Here is a 24,880-nt window from a genome sequence, read left to right on the forward strand (position 1 = left end):
TCGTATTTCTTCCTTTGAGAATGCTCTATTTAGCTCCATAGCCCATTTTTTGCTTGGCTTGATTCCATATTATTTAACTTTTTGAGTTCTTTGTATATCCTAGATATTAATCCTCTATCAGATATATACCTGGCGAAGATTTTTTCCCATTCTGAGGTTGCCTCTTTGCTTTTTTCACTGTGTCCTTTGCAGTGAAAAATCTTTGTAATTTCATGAGGTCCCAGTGATTAATCTGTGGTTTAATTGCCTGAGCAATTGGGGTTGTATTCAGAAAGTCTTTGCCAAGACCAATATGTTGAAGGGTTTCCCCTACTATTTCCTCTAGCAGTTTCAGAGTTTCAGGTCTGATGTTAAGGTCTTTAATCCATTTGGATTTAATTCTTGTGCATGGTGAGAGAGAAGAATCTATTTTCATCCTTCTGCAGATATATATCCAGTTTTCAAAACACCATTTGCTGAAGAGGCTGTCTCTTCTCCAATGAGTATTTTTGGCATTTTTATCGAATATCAGATGGCTATCGCTACTTGGGCTAACATCTGGGTCCTCTATTCTGTTCTACTGATCTACCTGTCTGTTTTTGTGCCAGTACCATGCTGTTTTTGTTACTATGGCTCTGTAGTATAGGTTACAATCAGGTATGGTGATACCACCAGCCTTATTTTTGTTGCTCAGTATTATTTTAGATATTCGAGGTTTTTTGTGATACCAAATGAATTTTTGGACTGTTTTTTCTATTTCCATGAAGAAAGCCTTTGGAATTTTGATAGGGATTGCATTAAATATGTAGATTGCTTTAGGTAAGATTGCCATTTTCACAATATTGATTCTTCCAATCCAGGAACAAGGGATGATTCTCCACTTTCTAGTGTCTTCTGCAATTTTTCGCATGAGTGTTTTAAATTTCTCATTGTAGAGATTCTTTACTTCCTTGGTTAGGTTTATTCCAAGGTACTTTATTTTTTTTGATGCAATTGTGAATGGGAGTGATGCTCTGATTTCATCCTTTGTGTGTTTGTTGTTAGCATATATGAAGGCTACTGATTTCTCTGTATTTATTTTGTATCCTGCTACATTGCTGTAGGTTTTGATCAGCTCTAACACTTTGCTAGTAGAGTCTATAGGGTCCTTTTTGTATAGAATCATGTCATCTGCAAATAATGATAATTTGATCTCTTCCTTTCCAATTTCTATCCCTTTTATGTGTGTCTCTTGCTTTATTACTATGGCTAAGACTTCCAAAACTATATTAAATAAAAGTGGGGACAGTGGACACCCTTGTCTTGTTCCTGATTTTAGTGGAAAAGCTTCCAGTTTTTCCCCATTTAGTAATATGTTGGCTGTAGGCTTGTCATAAATAGCCTTTATTATATTGAGATATGTTCCTTCTATTCCCGTCTCTGTAGGACTTTTATCATGAAGGGATGTTGGATTTTGTCAAATGCTTTCTCTGCCTCTAATGAGATGATCATGTGATTTTTGTCCTTCAACCTGTTTATGTAATGTATTACATTTATAGATTTGCGTATGTTGAACCATTCCTGCATCTCTGGGATAAAGCCTACTTGGTCAGGGTGAATGATCTTTTTGATATACTCTTGTATTCTGTTTGCCAATATTTTGTTGAGAATTTTTGCATCTATGTTCAAGAGGGAGATTGGTCTGTAATTTTCTTTTTTTGTTCTATCTTTGCCTGCTTTTGGTATCAGGGTGATGCCGGCCTCATAGAAGGAGTTTGGTAGAATTCCTTCTTTTTCTATTTCCTGGAAAAGCTTAAGAAGCAATGGTGTTAGCTCTTCCTTAAATGTCTGGTAAAATTCAGCAGTGAATCCATCCGGGCCTGGGCTTTTTTTAGTTGGGAGATTATTGATAACTGTTTGGATCTCCATGTTTGTTATAGGTCTATTTAAGTGATTAATCTCATTTTGATTTAATTTAGGTAGGTCATATAAATCAAGGAAATCATCCATTTCTTTCAGATTTTCATACTTTGTGGAATATATGCTTTTATAGTATGTCCCTATGATTTTTTGAATTTCTCTGGAATCTGTTGTGATGTTACCTTGTTCATCTCTGATTTTGTTAATTTGTGTCTCTTCTCTCTTTCTTTTGGTCAGATTTGCTAAGGGTTTATCAATCTTGTGTACTCTTTCAAAGAACCAACTCTTTGTTTCATTAATTCTTTGGATTGTTTTTTTGTTTTTGTTTCTATTTCATTAATTTCTGCACTAATCTTTATTATTTTTTCCCGTCTACTGATTTTTGCTTTGCCATGTTCTTCTTTTTCCAAGGCTTTAAGGTGAAGCATTAGGTCATTTACTTGCGACCTTTCTAATTTCTTAATATAGGCATGTAAGGCTATAAATTTACTTCTTAGAACTGCCTTCATTGTGTCCCAGCGATTTTGGTGTGTTCTGTTCTCATTATTGTTTGACTCTGTAAATTTTTTTGATTTCCTTCTTGATTACTTCATTGACCCATTCATCATTTAGTAGTGTGTTGTTTAGTTTCCATGATTTTGTGTATACTCTATAGCCTTTCTTGCTACTGATGTGTAGTTTAATTCCATTGTGGTCAGATGGAATGCAAGGAATTATTTCAATTTTCCTGAATTTGTTAAGATTTGCTTTGTGTCCTACTATATGGTTTATTTTAGAGAATGTTCCATGTGCTGCTGAAAAGAATGTATATTCTGCAGCCTTTGGATGAAATGTCTGTATATATCTATTAAGTCCATTCCTTCTATGACCTCATTTAGTCCAATCGCCTCTCTGTTTATTCTTTCCTGGGATGACCTGTCAATTGATGAGAGTGGGGTGTTAAAGTCACCCACCACCACTGTGTTTGTTGTTATCTGTGACCTTAGTTCTAATAGTGTTTGTTTGACGAATTTGGGTGCCCCCATGTTAGGTGCATATATGTTTAGGATTGTAATGTCCTCCTGTTGGAGTGTGCTCTTAATCAATATAAAGTGACCTTCCTTATCTTTCTTGACTAGTGTTGGACTAAAGTCTATGTTGTCCAATATTAGGATAGCAACCCCTGCTTGTTTACTAGGCCCATTTGCTTGAAACACCGTCTTCCAACCTTTCACCCTAAGATAATGTCTATCCTTTGTAGAAAGGTGAGTTTCTTGGAGACAACAAATTGTAGGATCCTGCTTTATAACCCAGTCTGCAAACCTACGTCTTTTCGTTGGGGCATTAAGGCCGTTGATATTAAGAGATATTATTGAAAGGTGTGTATTTATGTTTGCCATTTTTTTATTGTGGTTCCGATTCAACCTGTGCTCTCTTGTGTTAACTAGTATTTCAGTATTGCTTGTTTTTCCTAGGTTCCTTATATGTGTGCTTTTCCTTTTCTTCAGTATGGAGGATTCTATCAAGCATTTTCTGTACAGCTGGTTTTGTCTTCAAATACCCCTTTAACCTGCTTTTGTCATGGAATGTCCTTATTTCTCCATCTATTTGAATGGATAACTTTGCAGGATAAAGTAACCTTGGTTGACAGTTGTTATCTTTCAGAACTTGGAATATATCACTCCAGGCCCTTCTGGCTTTAAAAGTTTGTGTTGAATAATCTGCTGTAATCCTGATGGGCTTGCTTTTGTAGGTAACTTGATTTTTCTCTCTAACTGCTTTCAATATTTTTTCTTTGGTGTGTGTGTTTGGAAGTTTTATTATAATATGGCAGGGAGAGGTTCTTTCTAGGTTTTGTCTGGCTGGGGTTCTAAAGGCTTCCTGTATCTGCATTGGCACCTCTTTCCCAATTTGGGGGAAATTTTCTTCTATGATTTTGTTGAAGACGCCTACTATGCCTTTGGAGTGGAATTCTTCTCATCTACTATGCTCTGAATTCTTCTATTGGATCCTTTGATAGTCTTCTGAATATCTTGAAATTCCCACTCATACGTTTCTATAAGTTTGTCTTTCTCTTTGCTGGACTGTATTAGATCTTCCACCTGGTCTTCTAGCTTAGATATTCTGTCCTCTCCCTCATCCATCCTACTGGTGATATTTTCTACAGAGTTTTTTATTTCATTAACTGTGGTCTTCATTGCTAGTAATTCTGACTAGTTTTTCTTTATTATTTCTATTTCCTTATTTATGTCTTGTATTGCCTTCTTTATTTCATTAAATTGGTGTCTTGCGTCTTCTTTGATTCTTTTGATTTCCTCTTTGATTTCTCCATTGATTCTTTTGATTTGTTCTTTGACCTCTTTGAACATATTTATAATCATTCTTTTGAACTCTTTCTCAGGCATTTCCTCTAATTTGTTATCACTGGAGAACATTTCTGATGCATTAATACTTTTAGGTGGTTTATATCATCTTGCTTTTTAGTGTTTCTTGTGTTATAATGTATATATTTTTGCATCTTGGATTAAGTTAATGCTTGGATTTTCTAGCTATCGGGGTATTCTTAGCTGTATCAATTGATTTGATGTAATATATTTACAGGGTAGGAGCTTAAGGTGTTAGGTGTGGCTCTTAAGACTCTCAGAGTATCTACAAAGGTGTTCCTAGGGGTTGAGTTTCCCTGCTATGGGAGTATTCAATCCGGCTGAGTGAAATAAAATACAGGTAGATTCTAAAATTTAACTAAACACTGTACACATTCAATCAAAAACAGCCCCAAGTATGTATGCAAGAGTAGTTATTATAACGACCAGATCCTCTATCAACAAAGAGGTTAAGATTTCTGGTCTGTTGAGGGATCCAAGTCAGCTTGCGACCAAGTGAGACCCTTCCCTGGTGCAATCCCAGTTACCTTGGAAGATTTTGGTCTCAGTCAAGTTGCTGCCTGGGTCGTCGGGCTGCTGTTCTGATTTCTGGAGCTGGGCACTGGCTTTTCCTGCGGGGCAAACCGAGCCTGGCAAGTGTGGCCGTGCAGATCAGCACCTCTGCTGCTGCAACTGCTGCTGCTAAAGCTGCCGCTGCAACTGCTGCTGCTAAAGCTGCCGCTGCTGGGTCTGTTGCCACTGCTGCTGAAGCTGCTGCTTCCACTGAAGGTGCTGCTGCTGCCACTCCTGGGTCTGCTGCTTCTGGGTCTGCGGCTGCTGCTGCGACTGGAGCTGCTACTGCTGGGGCCACTGTTACCGGTGCCAGAGCCACTGATGTTGCTGCTGGACTGTGCTCCTGTTTGGGTTCCGCTGTTGGCTCAAGTTGGTGTGGTCAGGTCCCGGGATCGCTGCTCTGTTCCCCAGAGCTGGGCTCAGGCCGCGGGGGAGGGGAGAGAGCCAAGCTGCTCTGGTTCTCTCGCTGTTCCACGTGTGCTTCTACCTCGTTGTCTGCTGCTCTGTTACTCACTGCCGCTCTTCCTTCATGTTTCCTGAGTTGCAGAGAGCTCTGGTGTGAGTGGAAGCTCCTGCACCTGGCTTTTCCTGCAGCTGGAGCCAAGCCTGGCGACTTTCTGGTGCGCCCTGCTACCACAGTTGGCGGAGGTGCTGGGGCTGCTTTTGCTGGCCTGTGCGGTCTCTGGATGCTCTGGATCTCTTCTACTTCAATGCTGCTGCTTCAATTTCCTATAACCTCACTTTTTAGTAAAAGTGTGTATTTTGCTAAGTTTTTTTGGTCTCCCCCCAGCCCCCAGGCTGCTTTGGAGTGGTACCTACGCCGCCATCTTAACTGGAAGTCTGATTTCTTATTATTTATGTTTTTGAATTCTTTGTATATCCTAGGTATTAATCCTCTGTCAGATGTATAGCGGGCAAAGATTTTCTCCCATTTTGTATCCCCTCTTTGCTCTGTTCACAGTGTCCTTTGCCATTCAAAAGCTTTGCAATTTCATGAGGTCCCATTGGTTGATCTGTGGTTTTATTTCCTAAGCAAATAGGGTTATATTCAGAACGTCTTTGTCAAGACCAATATGATGAAGGGTTTCCCCTCCTTTTTCCTCTATCGGTTTCAGAGTTTCAGGTCTGATATTAAGGTCTTTGATCCATTTGGACTTAATTCTTGTGCATGGAGAGACATACGGGTCTATTTTCATCCTTCTACAGATACACATCCAGTTTCCCCTGCACCATTTGCTGAACAGTCTGTCTTTTTTCCCATGATTATTTTTGGCATTTTTGTCAAAGATCAGGTGGCTATAGCTACCTGGATTAACATCAATGTCCTCTATTCTGTTCCATTGATGATCATGTCTGTTTTTGTGACAGTATCATGCTGTTTTTGTTACTATGGCTCTGTAATATAGGTGGTCTCTAGATGCTATGGGTATCTCCTACTTCTCTGCTGTGATTGATAATATGTTATACATCTTTCTTTTTTAGTAGAAGAGTGTGTTTTGCTGTGTCTTTTTTTTTTTTTTGATTTTTTTTTTTTTATGGCTTATCCTCCCATAGGCTGCTTTGGCATGGTTCTTATGCTTCCATCTTAACTGGTATACCTCAATTCCAATTTTCAATTTTCACTTTGCAATTTACCCAGGGTGGTCAGGGTGTCCAGGTCAACCAAGGACAGGCTCTGACTTGATTTCTAGATGGAATGTTGAAGATTCCTTCTGGCAGCATCCCACAACAAAGGACAGCCAAGCCAATTCACAGAACTTCCTCAAGGAGAAGGCCCAAGTCTGACACCAACTGTTGGAAGAATGAAAAGTTAGTAAGGGCAAATTACAAATGGGCTAGATGTGCTCTGTCTCATGGCAGTGTTCTCAGATACTGCACCTGGTTTCCAAGGAGGATCCAAAAATGCTAAGCACAAAAGGACAAAACAAACACTAAACAGAAAGACAGACATGTGGCCACACAGAACTGAAGCAGACCAGGGGTTAGTGGATGTCTCACTACGACCCGGGATTAGGGAAGTAGTGCTGCATCTAGCTTTCACGGAATCCCCTTACAAACGGAGGCTTCCCAGAGCTATGACTGTCCTCCACAGTGTTGATATCTCCTGAGTATCACTCTTCTCTGCCAGGGCATGGAGAATAACCTTGGGAATGAGGGACATTTCTCAGTTTCTATCCCCTAGTATCTCCAACTGTAGTCAGAGTAGGATCCCAAGAAACCCAGACTCTGTGAGACAAGGCTTGGAGAGTCTCAAAAATGTGTGCCAACAAAAATAAAAGTTACCTCTGGAGCACCTCCCTGCCCCTCCAAAGAGGATGGAGGTTCTGAAGTCTCTTTGTCTTCTTCTGTCACAGAAGACATCTAGGGATTAAGGCCCCGTAAATTTACCAGTGCCAGGCCTTAGCAACATCCTACTCAGGCCAAAGTTAAATTCTCCTCATGAGCTGTCCCCAGGGCTTCAGTCCCCCAGTACTTTCCTGGGCCTTAATGACAATGAGGAAAAAAAAATGCAGTAGTGAATCAGGCTGAATGCGCCTGGCACATCCCGGACACGCCCCCAAATGTAATAGGTTTGGGATTACTCAGAGAATTTACCAGTCAGACAAGAGTATGATATTAATAAACAGAGTCATTTATTTCTGGCTAGGACTACACTTTGAACTGGGAATTCGAGACTGCAGGTCCCATATACATGGGTCAAGGTTTATAAGGAAAAATTGCTAAAGAAACTTAAGTGACAAGTCACAAGCCTAGTTACAAAGGCAAAGAAGAAAATAAAGGCTAGTGGTTATCTCATTCAAGCAGATGGCCTGGTATTCTGCATAACAAAGATAACTTCTCAAGGTACCACATCCGGAATACCACAGATCATATTTATTTATAACATTACCTTATATATCACATTCCCTTATCCATCACAAATATGTAGTCTCAGCCTGGCCTCAAACTAACAGAAATCCTCTTACTCAGCCTCCCAAGTGCTGTGATTAAAGGTGTGTGTCCAAATGCTTGGAAAAATCATATTTTTTCCTTCATTACGTTTATTATTTACAAGCTGTTTGTATGGATACATTATGTGTTAGAACCCTCTTTCCCCTTGACCTTGCCCCTTTTCTGTTGGCAATGCTCCTCTGTATTGTGGCAGGTATACCCCATGAAGTTGTACTTTATGTGGGAGCATATGTAGTTATTGTAGAAGCAGCAGTCAGTTATTTTGGGGGGGAGGTAATGTCTCTGGGCATGAAGTCTCAACCTGTAACTCTTATAGTCTTTCCACATCCTCTTTTGCAAAATACCCTGAGCCATGGTTGGTGATATTTAAGTCTACTTCAGTGATGAGATTTGGAGCCTCTGGATCTCTCCTTTGGTAACTGTTGAGTATCTTCAGCGTATGTCTCCTACACCCTGTGCTGATTATGTATTGAAGTAGAACTCTTGTGCTCTCTCCAATTCCTCTGTGGTTACAACTGTGGCTTGGCAAAAGTGTGAGCGATAGTTTATCTCCTCTGGCCTTGCTAAATTCTGGAGCAGGAAGCTGAGAGGAGCCCATGGGAACAGAGATGTATCCTAATTATGCCATGCCTGGCACGAATACCCTCCAGCCAAAGTTGTAATTTTAATGAGCTGAAAAAGATGTAGGTTTTTAAAAACAATTTTATGTTATTTATTATTTGAGAGCTATAGAAAGAGGCAAATAGAGAATGGGCAAACCTTGAATTTCAGCCACTCTAAACAAACTCAAGAAGCATGCACTACCTTGTACATCTGTCTAACATGGGTCCTAAGGAATAAACCCTTGATCCCTATGTTTCAGAGGGAATTATCTTAACCAGTAAGCCATCTCCAAGCCCCCCAAAATGTAGATTTTTATATGGCCTTAAAAAACATTTTATTAGGTGGATGCATTTAGTGGTGGATGCATTTGCCTGCAAAGCCAAAGGACCTAGGTTCAATTCTCCAGGACCCACATAAGCCATATGTACAATATGACACATGTGTCTGGAGTTACTGTGCAGGAGCTGAAGGCTCTAGTGCATCCATAGTATTTCTCTCTCATTTACTCAAATAAAGTTTTCTTTTTTCTCAAGGTAGGGTCTCACTCTAGCCAAGGTTGACCTGGAATACACTATGTAGTCTCAGGGTGGCCTCGAACTCACAGAGATCCACCTACCTCTGCCTCCCGAATGCTGGGATTAAAAGCATGTGGCAACATGCCCAGCTTCAAATAAAGTTAATTTTAAAAATAAAAATATTTTATTGGGCTGGTGAGATTGCCCAGCAATTAAGGTGCTTGCCTACAAAGCCTAACAACCTGGATTTGATTCTCCAGACCCACATAAAGCCACAGTATAAAAAGTGACATATGTATCTGTGAGGTTTGGGAGTGACCAAGACCACACAAACCACCCTGAGGTAAAGATGAAAGCTTTTATTCAGGAAAAACATGATGTGCTGGGGCTGACTCACAAGAGAGGAACACAGCCAACCTGAGTTTGCAGGTAGTGGGCTTTATATGGCTTCAGTTAGGGAAGGTGACAAAGGAAAAAGACTCACTTGTTAAACTGAATAGAAATGTTCCATTGGGGGAGATCATTACATTAACTATTTAAAGTGGCTGGAGTGGTGCTCCCTTTGGCAGCATATATGCTAAAACAGCTAGGGTGTGACCCCAGAACAGTGACCATGTAACAAGGTAAGGGGGCCGGAAACCATGACCTGGGCATTGTTAGGCAAGGAGGGGATAGTGACCAGGTGGCATCTTGAGCAATGTGGACAATCCACATTCCTATGCCTCTGTCACCATACTGCTGACTTTGGTGACTCCATCTTGGGAGCCTGTGCCAACCTAACAGTATATGGAGTTATTTTGCAGTGGCAGGAATCTGTAAAGAGCACATTCTTCTCTCTCTCTCTATTTCTCTGTCTATTCTTACAAATAAATAAATAAAATTATTAAAAACATTTATTTGCAGTGGTGTGTGGTTGCACACACCTTTAATCCCAGCACTCAAAAGGCAGCAGTAAGAAGATTGCTGTGAGTTCAACGCCACCCTGAAATTACGTAGTGAATTCCAGATTAGCCTGTCCTGGAGCAAGACCCTTCCTAAAAAAAAAAAATTACTTGCTGTGGTGTGGGGGGGTGGAGAGTGCGAGAGAAAGGGATAGGTTGATCAGGGCCTATTGCCATGGAAAACAAACTTCATATGTTTGCAACTCTTTGTGATTCTGGCTTTATGAGAGTACTGGGGAATTTGAACTGCACCCTCAGGCATTATGAGCAAGCCCCTTTAACCACTGAGCTCTCTCTCCAGCCCTTTATATTGCTTTTTCATGTCTCTCAGTTTTAGGATGCATAGTGAATGTTTATTATATCTGTACTATACATTCTTCAGTTTTGTCCTGTACCGCAATAGACTTTTGTATTGGTTATGTCTTGTACTGCATAGTCTTTTGTGCTCACTCTGTAGTTTTCCTACTTTTCAAGACCAGGATCTGTATTGCAGCTTCTGACCTGTACTGAAAATCATCTTGCGTTTCTTTTTACCTCCACAGCACAGCTTCAGGCATCTGTCTGCCCACTGACCATTTTTCTGTTTCTGTAAGACTAGCCTGTTTCATACTCAAGGTGTCTGACACTACGTCAGGGCCTTGGTCTCTGAGACTTACCAACAATAAGACTTGTCCAGGAAAAAATATATGAACTCTGAACCATCAAGAATCAGGGTTCAGACTTTGGAAGAGATACCCCTGGGCCCACACTGGAGTGAAAATAAGATGATTCTCTATGCAAGTCTCTGGAGTTGGTTCTGTGAATTTAATTTTCCTCATCAATTTGTGTCAGTTCTGCAGTACCAACACCATTGGAAATCCATCATGGGGGTGTCCTTCACCAAACCCACTGTCCTTGACGGGATAATCAAAAATAAAATAACAACAATAAAAAAAAACTTCAGAAAAGGATATTCAGGAGATTATGATACTAAGATGATACCAGATGATATAAAGACCCTCTGTGAAATAAGATTGCCAACTTTTATTTAATTTTAATTTATTTGTTTGAAGGGGAAGCAGAGTTAGGAAAAGAGAAGGGGAGCGTCAGGGCCTCCAGCCCTTGAAAACTCCAGATGCATGTGCCAGTTTGTGCACCTGTCTTACATGGATAGTAAAGGAATTGAACCTGGTTCCTTTGACGTTGCAGGCAAGTGCCTTAACCACTAAGCGATATCTCCAGCTTGATGTCTTTCTTTTAAAGTTAAATGGCCCCCTCAAGAACTCTGAAAATAACTAATATTATAGACAGGGAAAATGCAAGATCCTCCTACTCTTAGCAAGTTGTAAAACAGTTGGACATGGTGATGCATGCCTTTATTCCTAGCACTCAGGGGGCAGAGTTAGCAGGATCGCCATGAGTTTGAGGCTACCCTGAGACTCCATAGTTAATCCCAGGTCGCCTGGGCTAGAGTGAGACCCTACCTCTAAAAACAAAACAAAAGTTGAAAAAAATGCAAGGTCAGGGAGCTGCCCTTGAGCTGTGGGAAAAAAATTCAAAATTCTCCCTGGAATATGAGGTGGAGAAGAAACTGCTAGCTAGAGTTAGACCAGAAGATTCAATACCAGGTATGGACCACTACACACAACTACCTTCAAACATTCTCTTCAGTGAGGAGGTACAGGCTGGCAGGGCTTGAGAATGGCTAGACCCAAGGCCATGAAAAGGGGGGTGGAGGGAGACAGTGCTGTTTGGGCTACTTGGGAATTCCACCACTCCAGGGCCTGACACTGTGGAAGGGGATGAACAATGGAAGGAGGCGAACCAAGGTGGAAGGTAGGGTCTTGTTCTAGCACCAATGACCTGGAATTCACTCTATAGTCTCAGGGTAGCCTTGAACACACAGACATCATTCTACCTTGGCCTCCCAAGTGCTGCGATTAAAGCATGAATCACAAATCCCAGCTAAAACATTTTTTTAATTTATTTACATATGTGTGTGGTTTTCTTTTGAGAGAGACAGACAGACAGACAGACAGAGAGGCAGAGAGAGAGAGACAGACAGACTGACAGACAGAGAGGCAGAGAAAGAGAGAGGCAGAGAGAGAGAGGGAGAGAGAGGCAGAGGGAGAGAGAGAGAGAGAAACAGAGACAGAGAGAGATTGAGTACACCAGGGCCTCCTATATTAACGCTACTCTCACTTCTAATTAGAGAAGCTTCTCCTTTCAGATGGCGGTGACCACTGGGATCAACCAAAAGGCAACACAGTGCTGAGAAGAATAGTCAGAGGAGTGCTCAGCACTGAAACATCTCTATCACACCCTCCAAGGCTCTGGGTTCATTATGTAAGAGATGGCAGAAAGAATGTAAGAGTCAAAGGAAGCGTATCACTCCTTACAATGCAACTGAGCAGACAGAAATTGGCCTTGATATCCACAACCTCGCAATGCCTAGCATTATCTTCAAAAGACCATAATATAGGAGGAAAAGATGATGCATCAGAATAAAAGAGAGACGGGCGTGATGGCGCACGCCATTAATCCCAGCACTTGAGAGGCGGTGGTAGGAGAATCTCAGTGAGTTCGAGGCCACGCTGAGTGTCTGAGCACCAGAGGCAGTGGTGGCAGCAGCAGCAACAGCGTCATCATCATCATCACCATCATCTGGGGCTGTGCGCATCCAGGAGGAGGAGGAAGAGCGGGGGCTGGTCCAGGACGACCCCCGGGACGGCGCCATGGGGGACCCTTCACCTGAAGCCATCAAAGCCCCAGCGAGGGAGGAGGAGGAAGAGGCCGCCAAGCTGCGGGAGCTGCACGAGGAGGCCTGGAAGCAGAGGACGCCGAGCCCGGGGTCTGCGCAGGAGAAGACGCAGGCCGACGCCCGCTCCGTGCACGTGGGCAACGTGGACTACGGCGCCACGGCGCAGGCGCTGGAAGCCCACTTCCACGCGTGCAGCTCCGTCCTGCGCGTCTCCATCCTCTGCGACAGGGTCACTGGCCATCCCAAAGGGTTCGCCTACGTCGAGTTCTCGGAAGAGGAGTCGGCGCGGGCAGCTTTGGCCCTGGACGGGTCCCTGTTCCGAGGAAGACGAATCAAGGTGGTTCCAAAACGAGCCAACAGGCCGGGCATGAGCAGCACAGACCGCGGTTTTCCCCATGTCTGCTTCCGTGCCCACTTCGGTGCCCAGCCTGCGGACTACAGCGCTTCCCCATCTCCATTCTACAGTGCTGTGAACCGCAGGCCCCGAGGTCGAGTGTGCAGGGGCCGGGCCAGAGGGAGATCATCGTATTCCCCTTACTGGACGTAAGCCTGTGTTAGGAGAAGACAGGAAAAAGAAGAAATCCTCTGGAAGGACACTGTAGTGGTTTGATTTAGGTGTCTCCCTTAAGATGTGTGCTCTGAGTGCTTAGACCTCCAACTGGTGGCAGTTTGGAACTGGAGCCTCCTGGGGCCACTGAATACAGGCTTAAGGGTGTTAGAGCCAACTTCTTGCCAGTGTTTGGCACACTCTCCTGTTGCTGTTGTCCACTTGATGTTGGCCAGAAGGTGATGTCCACCTCTGCTCATGTCATGGTTTTCCCCGGCCATCGTGGAGCTTTCTGTAAGCCAAAATAAAGCCTTTCCTCCCACCAGCTGCTCTTGGTCCTGTTCTTTGTGCCAGGAACGGGCAGCTGACTGTAAGGAGACCAAACTGTGGCCCTCGTTCCCCTCCCTCCACCCTCTCCCCGACTTTCCGAGTTTCCCCTGCTGCTCTCCTGTCAGCTTCTACCCTCGCCCCGCCCTCTTTTCGGGCTCCCTGTTTCTGAAATTGTTTCCTTTTTTGTTTTTCTGTTTTGTGGTTTTTGTCACAGTAGGGTCTTCCTTTAGCCCAGACCGACCTAGAAATCACAGGGTTGGAGAGATGGCTTAGTGGTCACCTGCAAAGCCAAGGACCCATGTCGATTCCCCAGGACCCACATGAGCCAGATGCACAAGGTGGTGAATGTTTGGAGTTCATTTGCAGTGTCTGGAGGCCTTGGCATGCCCATTCATTAGAAGAAAGAAAAATTCAAGAAGAAGAGCTCACTCTGCAGTCTCAGGCTGGCCATGAACCCACAGAGATCCTAGTTATGTCTTCTATGTGCTGTGATTAAAGGTGTGTGCCACCACACCAGACCCATTTTTCCATTTTGAGTGTCTTCCGTTGGAAGTTTCTGAAGCCAGAAGAACTGGGCTCTACTGCGTGACTCTACTGTAAGGCAAGCACCTTAACCTTTGAGCCATCTCTCCAGCCCCTCCCCTTCTTTTTTAGCTCATTTTAAGGAGTGAGACTTTTCTTTTTTAAATGTGTCTGGGCCTGGAGAGATGGCTTAGCGGTTAAGCGCTTGCCTGTGAAGCCTAAGGACGCTGGTTTGAGGCTACATTCCCCAGGACTCACGTTAGCCAGATGCACAAGGGGGAGCATGCTTCTGGAGTTCGTTTGCAGTGCCTGGAGTCCTTGGCTCGCCCATTCTCTGTCTCTGTCTCTGTGCCTCTTTCTCTCTCTATCCGTTGCTCTCAAATAAATAAATAAAAGTAAACCAAAAAGTTTTTTAAAAAAAAAATGTGCCTGAAGCTGGGCATGTTGGCATACGTCTTTAATCTCAGTTCTTTGGGAGGGAGAGGTAGGAGAATCGCCGTGAGTTGGAGGCCACCCTGAGACGACATAGTAAACTCCAGGTCAGCCAGAGCAAGTGTGGGACCCTACCTCAAAAAAAAAAGTGTCTGAGGAGGGCTGGAGGAATGACATAGAGGTTAAGGTGCTTGCTTGAATGCCGAAGAGCCCAGTTTGATTCCCCAGTACCCAAATAAGCTGATGCAGAAGAAAGCACACCTTGTCTGGAATTCATTTGCAGTGGATGGAGGCCCTGGCACACCCACTCTCTCTTGCTTCCTCTCTCTCTCTTTCCCTGTCAAATAAATAAATAAATAAAAATAATGTGCGCCACCATGCCTAGCGCGCAAACATATTGAAAAGAACAAGGTGTCTGATTAAGGTTGGACACGGAAAAGGTCAAGTGGAGACAGTGCCAGGAGATGCAGGAGTAGAGAGTGAGGGAAGACATGCCCCATGCTCATGCTCTGCTTACAAATAAATTTTAAAAACCTTGTTTGTTTTCTGAGGTAGTGTCTCACTCTAGCCCAGGCTGACCTGGAATTCACTTGTAGTCTCAGGGTGGCCTCAACCTCACAGCCATCCTCCTACCTCTGACTCTCCAGTGCTGAGATTAAGGGCGTGAGCCGGGTGTGGTGGCTCACACCTTTAATCCCAACAATCTAGAGGAAGAGATAGGAGGATGGCTGTGAGTTCGAGGCCACCCTGAGAACTACATAGTGAATTCCAGGTCAGTATGGGTTAGAGCAATACCCTACTTCAAAAAACCAAAAATAAATAAATAAAAATTTTAAAAGCAGGAAACAGCACAATCACATGACTCAGCAAAACCACTCCTGGGCCTTTACCCTGTGATAGTGAAATCAGTTGTCAACTTGATCAGATTAGGAAGCCAGTCAACCCATCCTGGGCAGGTCTGTGAAAGCATTTTCAAGAGGATTAAGTGATGAAGTCCTTCCTCCGGAATGGGCGGTCCTGCCACTGGAGGCCTGTATATAAAGGAGGTCCCAGAGCGGCTGAGCCACAGAGGCAGAGGTGGCAGCAGCAGCAATAGCAGCAGCAGCAGCATTATCAGTATCATCAGCATCACTGTCACCGTCTTCATCCTTTGGGTCTGTGCGCGTCCAGGAGTTGGAGGAAGAGCCAGAGCTGGTCCACGACGATCCTAAGGACGGCGCCATGGATGACCTCTGGCGTGAAGCCATCAAAGCCCCAGCGAGGGAGGAGGAGGAAGAGGCCGCCAAGCTGCGGGAGCTGCACGAGGAGGCCTGGAAGCAGAGGACGCCGAGCCCGGGGTCTGCGCAGGAGAAGACGCAGGCCGACGCCCGCTCCGTGCACGTGGGCAACGTGGACTACGGCGCCACGGCGCAGGCGCTGGAAGCCCACTTCCACGCGTGCGGCTCCGTCCTCCGCGTCACCATCCTCTGCGACAGGGTCACCAGCCATCCCAAAGGGTTCGCCTACATCGAGTTCTCGGAAGAGGAGTCGGCGCGGGCAGCTTTGGCCCTGGACGGGTCCCTGTTCCGAGGAAGACAAATCAAGGTGGTTCCCAAACGAGCCAACATTCCGGGTATAAGCAGCACAGACCGCGGTTTTCCGCGTGCCCGCTTCCGTGGCCGCTTCCGTGCTCACTTCGGTGCCCGGCGCACCCACTACAGCCCTTCCCCATCTCCATCCTACAGTGCTGTGAACCGCAGGCCCCGAGGTCGAGTGTACAGGGGCCGGGCCAGAGGGAGATCATCGTGGTATTCTCCTTACTGGCAGTAAGCGTGTGTTAGGAGAAGAGAGGAAAAAAGAAGAAAGAAGAAAAAAGAAAAAAATAAACATAAGGAACAAGCTGGGGTAGTGGCACACGCCCTCAGTCCCAGCACCTGGGAGGAAGAGGCAGGAAGATCACCGCAAGTTCACATCCATCCAGAGACTACATAGTGAATTTCAGGTCAGGTTGGACCAGAGTGAGACTTGCATGCCTTTACTCAGGAGGCCCAGAAGGATCTCTGTGATTGTGTCCAGCCTGAGATCATATAGTACATTCTAGGTCTGTGATGAATAAGGAAATGTTATATGGAAGCATTACCATTGTGTAGGAGGTGGTACATTTCAAATGTTTTCTTTGTTGCACAGAATAGCAGACCTTCTGAGTGAGATAAGCACCAACCTTTCTGTTTTTCTTCTTTGCCTTTGTAACCAGGCTTGTGACTTGTCATGTAGGCTAGTGTACCAACTTGTCCTTATAAACCTTGACCAGATGTATGGAACTGAGGGCTGCGCTATCCAGTTTCAAGCTCGAAGTGTAGTCCTGGCCTCGAATAAATGCCTTTATTTGTTAATATCATCTTCGTATCTGAGTGGTGAATCTCTGAGCGACACCAGACCCATTACAGGGCAGCCGGGGCTAAACAGAACCAGACCCTACCTGGGAAAACAAAAATAACAAAATTACATATTAAAAATTTTTAGCTGGGTGTGGTGGGGTACACCTTAGTCCCATCATTGGGAGGCAGAGTTAGGAGGATCTGTGTGAGGTCAAGGCCACCTTGAAACTCCATTGTGAATACCAGGTCAGCCTGGGCTAGAATGAGACCCTACATTGAAAAACCAAACAAATAAATAAATAAATAAATGCAAGAATATAAAAGCAGAAGATAACCTTGGGTGATGAAAATATTTTTAAAGACATTTGTTGTGGCACTCACCTTTACTTGCAACACTTAGAAGGCAGCGGTAGGTGGATCACCATGTGTTCGAGGTCAGCCTGAGCAAGAGTGAAACCTTACCTTGGAGAAAAAAAAAAAAAAATTAAGAAAAGCTACACTAAATGCTGAGGGGGATCTGCTTTGGGGAGTGGAGGAGGCCCAGGGAGTGGACCGACTGGAGTTTGCAGCAGCAGGTGTCCCTGCCACCTCTCTTTCTCTCATTCAATCCCTTTCCCTCTTCTTACGAATAAAGTATTTTTATTTATGTTTTTCAATTTTTATTTATTTATTTGAAAGCCACAGACAGAGAGAGAGAGGCAGAGAGAGAAACAAAGGCGCACCAGGAGCTCCAAGAACTGCAAAGGAACTCCAGACGTGTGCGCCCCCTTGTGCATCTGGCTAACGTGGGTCCTGGGGAACTGAGCCTCAAAACAGTGTTCTTAGGCTTCAGAGGCAAATGCTTAACCACTAAGCCATCTCTTCAGCCCCCAAAACTTATCTGTACGGTTTGGGAGTGATCAAGACCACACAAACCACTCTGAGGTTAAGATGAAAAATTTTATTCAGTAAAAGCATAAGCTGCTGGGCATGACTCACAAGAGAGGAGCACAGCCAACCTGAGTTTGCAGGTAGTGGGCTTTATATGGCTTCAGTTAGGGAAGGTGACAAAGGAAAAAGACTCACTTGTTAAACTGAATAGAAATGTTCCATTGGGGGAGATCATTACATTAACTATTTAAAGTAGCTGGGGTGGTGCTCGCTTTGGCAGCACATATGCTAAAATAGCTAGGGTGTGACCCCAGAACAGTGACCATGTAACAAGGTAAGGGGGCCGGAAACCATGACCTGGGCATTGTTAGCAAGGAGGGGTAGTGACCAGGTGGCATCTTGAGCAATGTGGAGAATCCACTTTCCTATGCCTCTGTCACCATACTGCTGACTTTGGTGACTCCATCTTGGGAGCCTGTGCCAACCTAACAGTTTATGGAGTAAATTTGCAGTGGCTGGAGGTTGTAGAGAGCCCAATTCTTCTCGCTCTCTCTCCATTTCTCAGTCTGTATCTTCTTACAGATAAATAAAGAAATTATTAAAAAATATTTATTTGCAGCGGGGTGTGGTGGCACATGCCATTAATCCCAGCACTCAAGAGATAGAGGTAAGAGGACTGCTGTGAGTTTAAGGCCACCCTGAAATTACATAGTAAATTCCATATTAGCCTGGCCTAGAGCAAGACCCTACCTTAAAAAAAAAAAATTACTTGCAGGAGGGGAAGAGTGAGAGAGAAAAGGAATAGGTGGATCAGGGCCTATTGCCATGGCAAACAAGCTTCATATGTTGGCAACTCTTTGTGTATCTGGCTTTATGAGAGTCCTGGGGAATTTGAACTGCACCCTCAGGCATTAGAAGCAAGCCCCTTTTTCCACTGAGCTCTCTTTCCAGCCCCTTATATGGCTTTTTTGTGTCTCTCAGTTTTAGGATCCATTGTGAATGTTTATTATATCTGTACTATACATTCTTCAGTTTTATCCTGTACTGCAATAGACTTTTGTATTGGTTATGTCTTGTACTGCATAGTCTTTTGTGCTGACACTTTAGTTTTCCTACTGTTTCAAGACCAGGATCTGTATTGCAGCTTCTGACCTGTACTGAAAATCATCTTGCGTTTCATTTTACCTCCACAGCACAGCTGCAGGCATCTGTCTGCCCACTGACCATTTTTCTGTTTCTCTAAAACTAGCCTTTTCCACAATCAAGGTGTCTGACACTACGTCAAGGCCTTGGTCTCTGAGACTTACCAACAATAAGACTTGTCCACGATAAGATATATGAACTCCAAACCACCAAAAATCAGGGTTCAGTCTTGGAAGAGATTTCCCTGGGCCTACACTGGTGTGAAAATAAGGTGATTCTCTATGCTAATCTCAGGAGTTGGTTCTGTGAGTTTAAATTTTCCTCATGAGTTTCTGTCTGTTCAGCAGTATCAGCACCGTGGTAAATCCATCATGGGGGTGTCCTCCAACAAACCCACTCTCCTTGACTGGATAATCAAAATAAAACAAGAATAGCAACACAAAAAATTACTTCAGAAAAGGATATTCAGCAGATTATGATACTAGACAATATAAGGACCCTCTGTGAATTAAGATGGCCAAGTTTTATTTAATTTTAATTTATTTATTTGAGGGGGAAGCAGAGATAGAAGAAGAGAATGGCAGTTCCAGGGCCTCCAGTCACTGAAAATTCCTGATGCATGTGCCACCTTGTGCACCTGCTTTACGTGGGTACTGAAGGAATCAAACTTGGGTCCTTTGACTTTGCAGGCAAGTGCCTTAACCACTAAGCCATCTCTCCAGCTTAATGGCTTACTTTTAATGTTAAATAGCACCCTTCAGGGAACTCTGAAAGTAACTAAGATTATAGACAGGGAAAATGCAAGATTCGCCTACTCTTAATAAGTTGTAAAACAGCCAGACATCATGGTGTATGCCTTTAATCCCAGCACTCAGGAGGCAGAGGTAAGAGGATTGCCATGAGTTCGAGGCCACCCTGAGATTCCCTAGTGAATCACAGATCAGCCTGGGCTAGAGTGAGACCCTACCTCAAAAAACCAAAAAATAAATAAAAATAAAAGGGCTGGAGAGATGGCTTAGCGGTTAAGCGCTTGCCTGTGAAGCCTAAGGACCCCGGTTCGAGGCTCGGTTCCCCAGGTCCCACGTTAGCCAGATGCACAAGGGGGCGCACGCGTCTGGAGTTCGTTTGCAGAGGCTGGAAGCCCTGGCGTGCCCATTCTCTCTCTCTCCCTCTATCTGTCTTTCTCTCTGTGTCCATGGCTCTCAAATAAATAAATTTAAAAAAAAATTAAAAAAATAAAAATAAAAATTGTAAAGCAGCAAGATCAGTGAACTGCCATTGAGTCATGGGGAAAAAAAAATTGAAAATTCTCCCTGGAATATTGGGCTGGGGGGCGGGGGACAGAAACCGCTCAGCTAGAGTTAGAGCAGAAGATTCAAGACAAGCGATGGAACCCTCCCCCCCACACAACTGCCTTCAAACACACTGTTCAGTAATGAGGTACATGCTGGCAGGGCTTGAGGATGGCTACACCCAAGACCATGAAAAGCAGGGTGGGAGGCGGGAGACAGTGCTGTTTGGGCTCCGGGGGAATTCCACCATTCCAGGGCCTGACACTGGGGTGGGGGTTGAACAATGGAAGGACGCGAACCAAGGTGGAAGGTAGGGTCTTGTTCTAGCACTGATGACCTGGAACTCACTCTGTAGTCTTAGAGTAGCCTTGAACACACAGCGATCCTTCTACCGTGGCCTCCCACGTGCTGGGATTAAAGGCTTGTATCACCATACCCGGCTAAAACATTTTTTATTAATTTATATCTGTGTGTGTGTGTGTGTGTGTGTGTGTGTGTGTGTGTGTGTATGTATGTGTGTGTGTTTGAGAAAGACAGAGATAGATACAGAGAGACAGAGAGAGAGAGAAATTGGGTACACCAGGGCCTCATATATTAACGCTACTCTCACTTCTGGTTAGAGAAGCTTCTCTTTTCAGATGGCGGTGACCACTGGAATCAACCAAAAGGCAACACAGTGCTGAGAATTGTCAGAGGAGTGTCCAGCACTGACACATCTTTATCACATTTTCCAAGGCTCAGGGTTCATTGGGGAAGAGATGGCAGAAAGAATGTAAGAGCCAAAGGAGGGGTACCACTCCTTACAATGCAACTGAGCAGACAGAAATTGGCCTTGATATCCACAAACTCACAGTGTCTAGCAGTACCTTCAAAGCATTCACATAATAGGAGGAAGAGATGATGCATCAAAATAAAAGAGACACTGGTGTGATGGCGCACGCCTTTAATCCCAGCACTTGAGAGGCGGTGGTAGGAGAATCTCAGTGAGTTCGAGGCCACGCTGAGTGTCTGAGCAGCAGAGGCAGAGGTGGCAGCAGCAACAACAGCATCATCATCATCATCACCATCATCATCTGGGGCTGTGCGCATCCAGGAGGAGGAAGAGCAGGGGCTGGTCCAGGACGACCCCAGGGAGGGCGCCATGGGGGACCCCTGGCCTGAAGCCATCAAAGCCCCAGCGAGGGAGGAGGAGGAAGAGGCCGCCAAGCTGCGGGAGGTGCACGAGGAGGCCTGGAAGCAGAGGACTCCGAGCCCGGGGTCTGCGCAGGAGAAGACGGAGGCCGACGCCCGCTCCGTGCACGTGGACAACGTGGACTACGGCGCCACGGCGCAGGCGCTGGAAGCCCACTTCCACGCGTGCGGCTCCGTCCTGCGCGTCTCCATCCTCTGCGACAGGGTCACTGGCCATCCCAAAGGGTTCGCCTACGTCGAGTTCTCGGAAGAGGAGTCGGCGCGCGCAGCTTTGGCCCTGGACGGATCCCTGTTCCGTGGAAGACAAATCAAGGTGGTGACAAAACGAACCAACATTCCGGGTATAAGCAGCACAGACCGCGGTTTTCCCCGTGCCCGCTTCCGTGCCTGTCGTGCCCACTACAGCGCTTCCCCATCTCCATTCTACAGTGCTGTGAACCGCAGGCCCCGGGGTCGAGTGTACAGGGGCTGCGCCAGAGCGAGATCAGCGTGTTATTCCCCTTTCTGGAAGTAAGTTTGTGTAGAAGAGAGGAAAAAGAAGAAATCCTCTGGAAGGACACTGTAGTGGTTTGATTTAGGTGTCTCCCGTAAAGGTGTGTGTTCTGAATGCTTAGATCTCCAACTGTGGCAGTTTGGAACTGGATCCTCCTGGGGCCACTGAATACAGGCTTAAGGGTGTTAGAGCCAACTTCTTGCCAGTGTTTGGCACACTCTCCTGTTGCTGTTGTCCACTTGATGTTGGCCAGGAGGTGATGTCCACCCTCTGCTCATGTCATGGCTTTCCCCGGCCATCCTGGAGGTTTCTGTAAGCCAAAATAAAGGCTTTCCTCCAACCAGCTGCTCCCGGTCCTGTTCTTTGTGCCAGTAACGGGCAGCTGACTGTAACAGACACCAAACTGTTGACCTCGTTCCCTTCCCTCCCTAATTTGCCTGCAGTTTCTTGGGACAGGCAGGGTCCAGATTGCCCTTTTCTGCTCATGTCCCAGTGCCCTATGTCTTCCCTTGAGATCTGAAATCTTAGATACTTAACTTCCATCATCATCATCATATTATTATTATTTGTTTGCTTGTTTTTCAAGGTAGGGTCTCAGTCTAGCCCAGGCTGATCTGAAATTCACTATGGAGTCTCAAACTCTAGGCAATCCTCCTACCTCTGCCTCCCAAGTGCTGGGATTAAAGGTGGGTGCCACCACGCCCAGCAGTTTAACCTCTTTTTGGCAAATGTGGGTCTTCTTTAGGGATACCCAGTACTGAGCTCTCTGGAACAACTCTAGTAAAGTCTCTGTTACCCGGGTGCAATCCTCTAAAGTCAGGAGGAAGTCATTTAATATTGTACAAGTGTGCAATTTACTTCTGCCTTCAAAAGGTGCACCAGGTCATCCACTAAAGCTTCCCCAAATATTGGGGAATTAAAAAAAAAAAAGTCCAAGCCGGGCGTGGTGGCGCACGCCTTTAATCCCAGCACTTGGGAGGCAGAGGTAGGAGGATCACTGTGAGTTCGAGGCCACCCTGAGACTCCTTAGTGAATTCCAGGTCAGCCTGGGCTAGAGTGAAACCCTACCTCAAAAAACCAAAAAAATAAAAATGAAAAAAAAAAAAAAAAAACGTCCAAATCCTTGGATCAGTTGAATCCAAGTTCATTGTTTCTTTTGGTCAGTGGCAGTATTTTCCCACTCAAATGGTCTGACTTACAGGTGCCAAGTAGAGGTTGAAGGAGGCATGAGTTAATGTAAGAACTTAGTATTGTAAGCCAGTGTCAGACGGGGGAGCTTACTAGCCCTAATTTTTGTTTATATGGTAATATTTTTTTAATTATTTATTTATTTATTTGAGAGACAGAGAGAGAGAGAGAAGGGGCACACCAGGGCCTCCAGCCACTGCAAACAAACTCCATATGTGCACGCCCCTTGTGTATCTGGCTTACATGGGTCCTGGAGAATCAAACCAGGATCCTTTGGCTTTGCAGGTAAATGCCTTAACCACTATGAAATTTCTTTAGCCCCTATATTGTAATATTTTTTGGCCATATTCTCTCTTCTCTTTGAGGTAGTGTCTATCTACAGATCCTGGCATACCCATTCTCCCTCTGCCTCTTTCTATCTCACTCAAATAAATTTTAAAAAGTTATTTTATTATTTACTTAGTTTTTTTGTTTTTCGACATAGGGTTTCACTCTAGTCCAGGCTGACCTGGAATTCACTCAGTAGTCTCAAGGTGGCCTTGAACTCATGGTGATCCTCCTACTTCTGTCTCCTGAGTGCTGGGATTAAAGGTGTGAGCCACCATGCCTGGAAAACTATTTTTTTTAAAAAGACAACCAATATTTTGGTTCCTGCTCCCAGGTTAGAAGGCCACAGGAGACAATGGGACACTTGCTAGTGTCTAGACACTGGTAAATTATTTGTCTTCTTGATCAGGGAGGACATGGAGACCCAGAGATGGACTCCAAGTCTGTGTATCTGCAACAGGAGAGTCACACTGGAGGAAAATTTATCGCCCCTTAGCCTCCCGGGCTTCCCAAAGAGGGAGGGCCACTTGGTCAGCAAGGCTTTGACTTATCCTGGGAAATGACACAATATGGAGAGGCACAGAGCAACTCACAGCTCCCTAAAAGTCTCTCTTACAGAGCCATAATTTTTCTTCTTTATTTTTATTTTTAGATTTTAGTTTTTTGAGATAGTGTCTGGTTCTAGTCCAGGCTGACCTGGAATTCACTATGTAGTCACAGGCTGACCTTGAGATCTTGGCAATACTCCTACCTCTGCCTCACAAGTGCTGGAATTATAAGCATGCACCACCACACCTGGCCAGAGACATTATTGACCTCCAAAATACAATACATCATTCATTTTGGCTGCCTACATGGATTTAAACACCCAGTGAGAGAATATGACCACAAGCTGGGCATGATGGGACTCCCCTTTAATTTCAGCACTCTGGAGGCAGAGGTAGAAGGATTGCTATGAGTTTAAAGCCAGCCTGAAACTACATAGTAAATTCCAGGTCATTCTGGGCTAGAGCTAGACCCTACCTTGAAAAACCATAAAGAAAAAAAAAGAAGGCATGAACCATTATGCCTGGCTCAGTCAATCACAAAATAGACATTAGGCTTGGCTTGGTGGTGTATGCCTTTAATCTCAATATGCTACACTGGAGTCCTGGGTAGAAGACTGTGAGTTTGAAGACAGTCTAAAACCATATAGTGAATTCCAGGTCAGCCTGGGGCTAGAGTGAGATCCTAGCTGGAAAAACCAATATATATGTATTTATATGCATGTTCTGGTTAAGATGGCATCATAGTAACCATGCCAAAGCAGCCTACGGGAGAAACCCCCCCCCAAAAAAAAAGCAAAATACACTCTTCTACTAAAAAGTGAGGTGTATAAGAAATTACCCATGGTAGCAGAGAAGTTGGAGAGACCCAGAGCATCCAGAGCCCACAGAAGCGGCTCCAGCAGCAGCAGCTCCAGGTCTGCGGGGCCACAGCCGCCAAGCTTGGCTTGAGCCGCAGGAAAAGCCAGGTGAGGGACTTCTCTGCTCACACCAGGCTCCTCACAAACTCAAGAAACATGAAGGGAGGACAGCAGGGAAGAACGGAGAAGCATCCTTGAGGAAGAGGATCACATAGATCAGTGGGAGACCTAGAGCCACC

At 44.8% G+C, this 24,880-nt stretch overlaps 3 protein-coding genes across 3 annotated transcripts; all 3 read left to right on the plus strand.

The window, feature by feature from the left end:
- The first annotated feature begins 11,413 nt into the window (after nucleotides 1-11,413).
- On the plus strand, nucleotides 11,414-13,091 carry LOC123453569 (polyadenylate-binding protein 2-like). Its single transcript, XM_045130593.1, has 2 exons — nucleotides 11,414-11,461; nucleotides 12,468-13,091. The coding sequence occupies exons 1-2, from the start codon at nucleotides 11,414-11,416 to the stop codon at nucleotides 13,089-13,091; spliced, it is 672 nt and encodes a 223-aa protein (XP_044986528.1).
- A 2,291-nt stretch (nucleotides 13,092-15,382) lies between these two features.
- On the plus strand, nucleotides 15,383-16,184 carry LOC123453570 (polyadenylate-binding protein 2-like). Its single transcript, XM_045130594.1, has 2 exons — nucleotides 15,383-15,421; nucleotides 15,546-16,184. The coding sequence occupies exons 1-2, from the start codon at nucleotides 15,383-15,385 to the stop codon at nucleotides 16,182-16,184; spliced, it is 678 nt and encodes a 225-aa protein (XP_044986529.1).
- A 4,024-nt stretch (nucleotides 16,185-20,208) lies between these two features.
- Nucleotides 20,209-21,742, plus strand: LOC101606201 (polyadenylate-binding protein 2-like). Its single transcript, XM_045130595.1, has 2 exons — nucleotides 20,209-20,238; nucleotides 21,131-21,742. Exons 1-2 carry the CDS (start codon nucleotides 20,209-20,211, stop codon nucleotides 21,740-21,742), a joined length of 642 nt encoding a protein of 213 aa, XP_044986530.1.
- The last annotated feature ends 3,138 nt before the right edge of the window (nucleotides 21,743-24,880 follow it).

This window comes from Jaculus jaculus, chromosome 12, assembly GCF_020740685.1.
Source record: "Jaculus jaculus isolate mJacJac1 chromosome 12, mJacJac1.mat.Y.cur, whole genome shotgun sequence".
Classification (NCBI taxonomy): domain Eukaryota; kingdom Metazoa; phylum Chordata; class Mammalia; order Rodentia; family Dipodidae; genus Jaculus; species Jaculus jaculus.

What these genes read in the sequence shown, in the direction of transcription:
- LOC123453569 (XM_045130593.1), top strand. Translation starts at nt 11,414, where the DNA reads ATGGACCACTACACACAACTACCTTCAAACATTCTCTTCAGTGAGGAG. An exon ending in ACATTCTCTTCAGTGAGGAG is followed by an intron (nt 11,462 to 12,467) that starts GTACAGGCTGGC and finishes GTGCGCATCCAG; the next exon opens with GAGGAGGAGGAAGAGCGGGG.
- LOC123453570 (XM_045130594.1), top strand. Translation starts at nt 15,383, where the DNA reads ATGGGCGGTCCTGCCACTGGAGGCCTGTATATAAAGGAG. An exon ending in GAGGCCTGTATATAAAGGAG is followed by an intron (nt 15,422 to 15,545) that starts GTCCCAGAGCGG and finishes GTGCGCGTCCAG; the next exon opens with GAGTTGGAGGAAGAGCCAGA.
- LOC101606201 (XM_045130595.1), top strand. Translation starts at nt 20,209, where the DNA reads ATGGCTACACCCAAGACCATGAAAAGCAGG. An exon ending in CCAAGACCATGAAAAGCAGG is followed by an intron (nt 20,239 to 21,130) that starts GTGGGAGGCGGG and finishes GTGCGCATCCAG; the next exon opens with GAGGAGGAAGAGCAGGGGCT.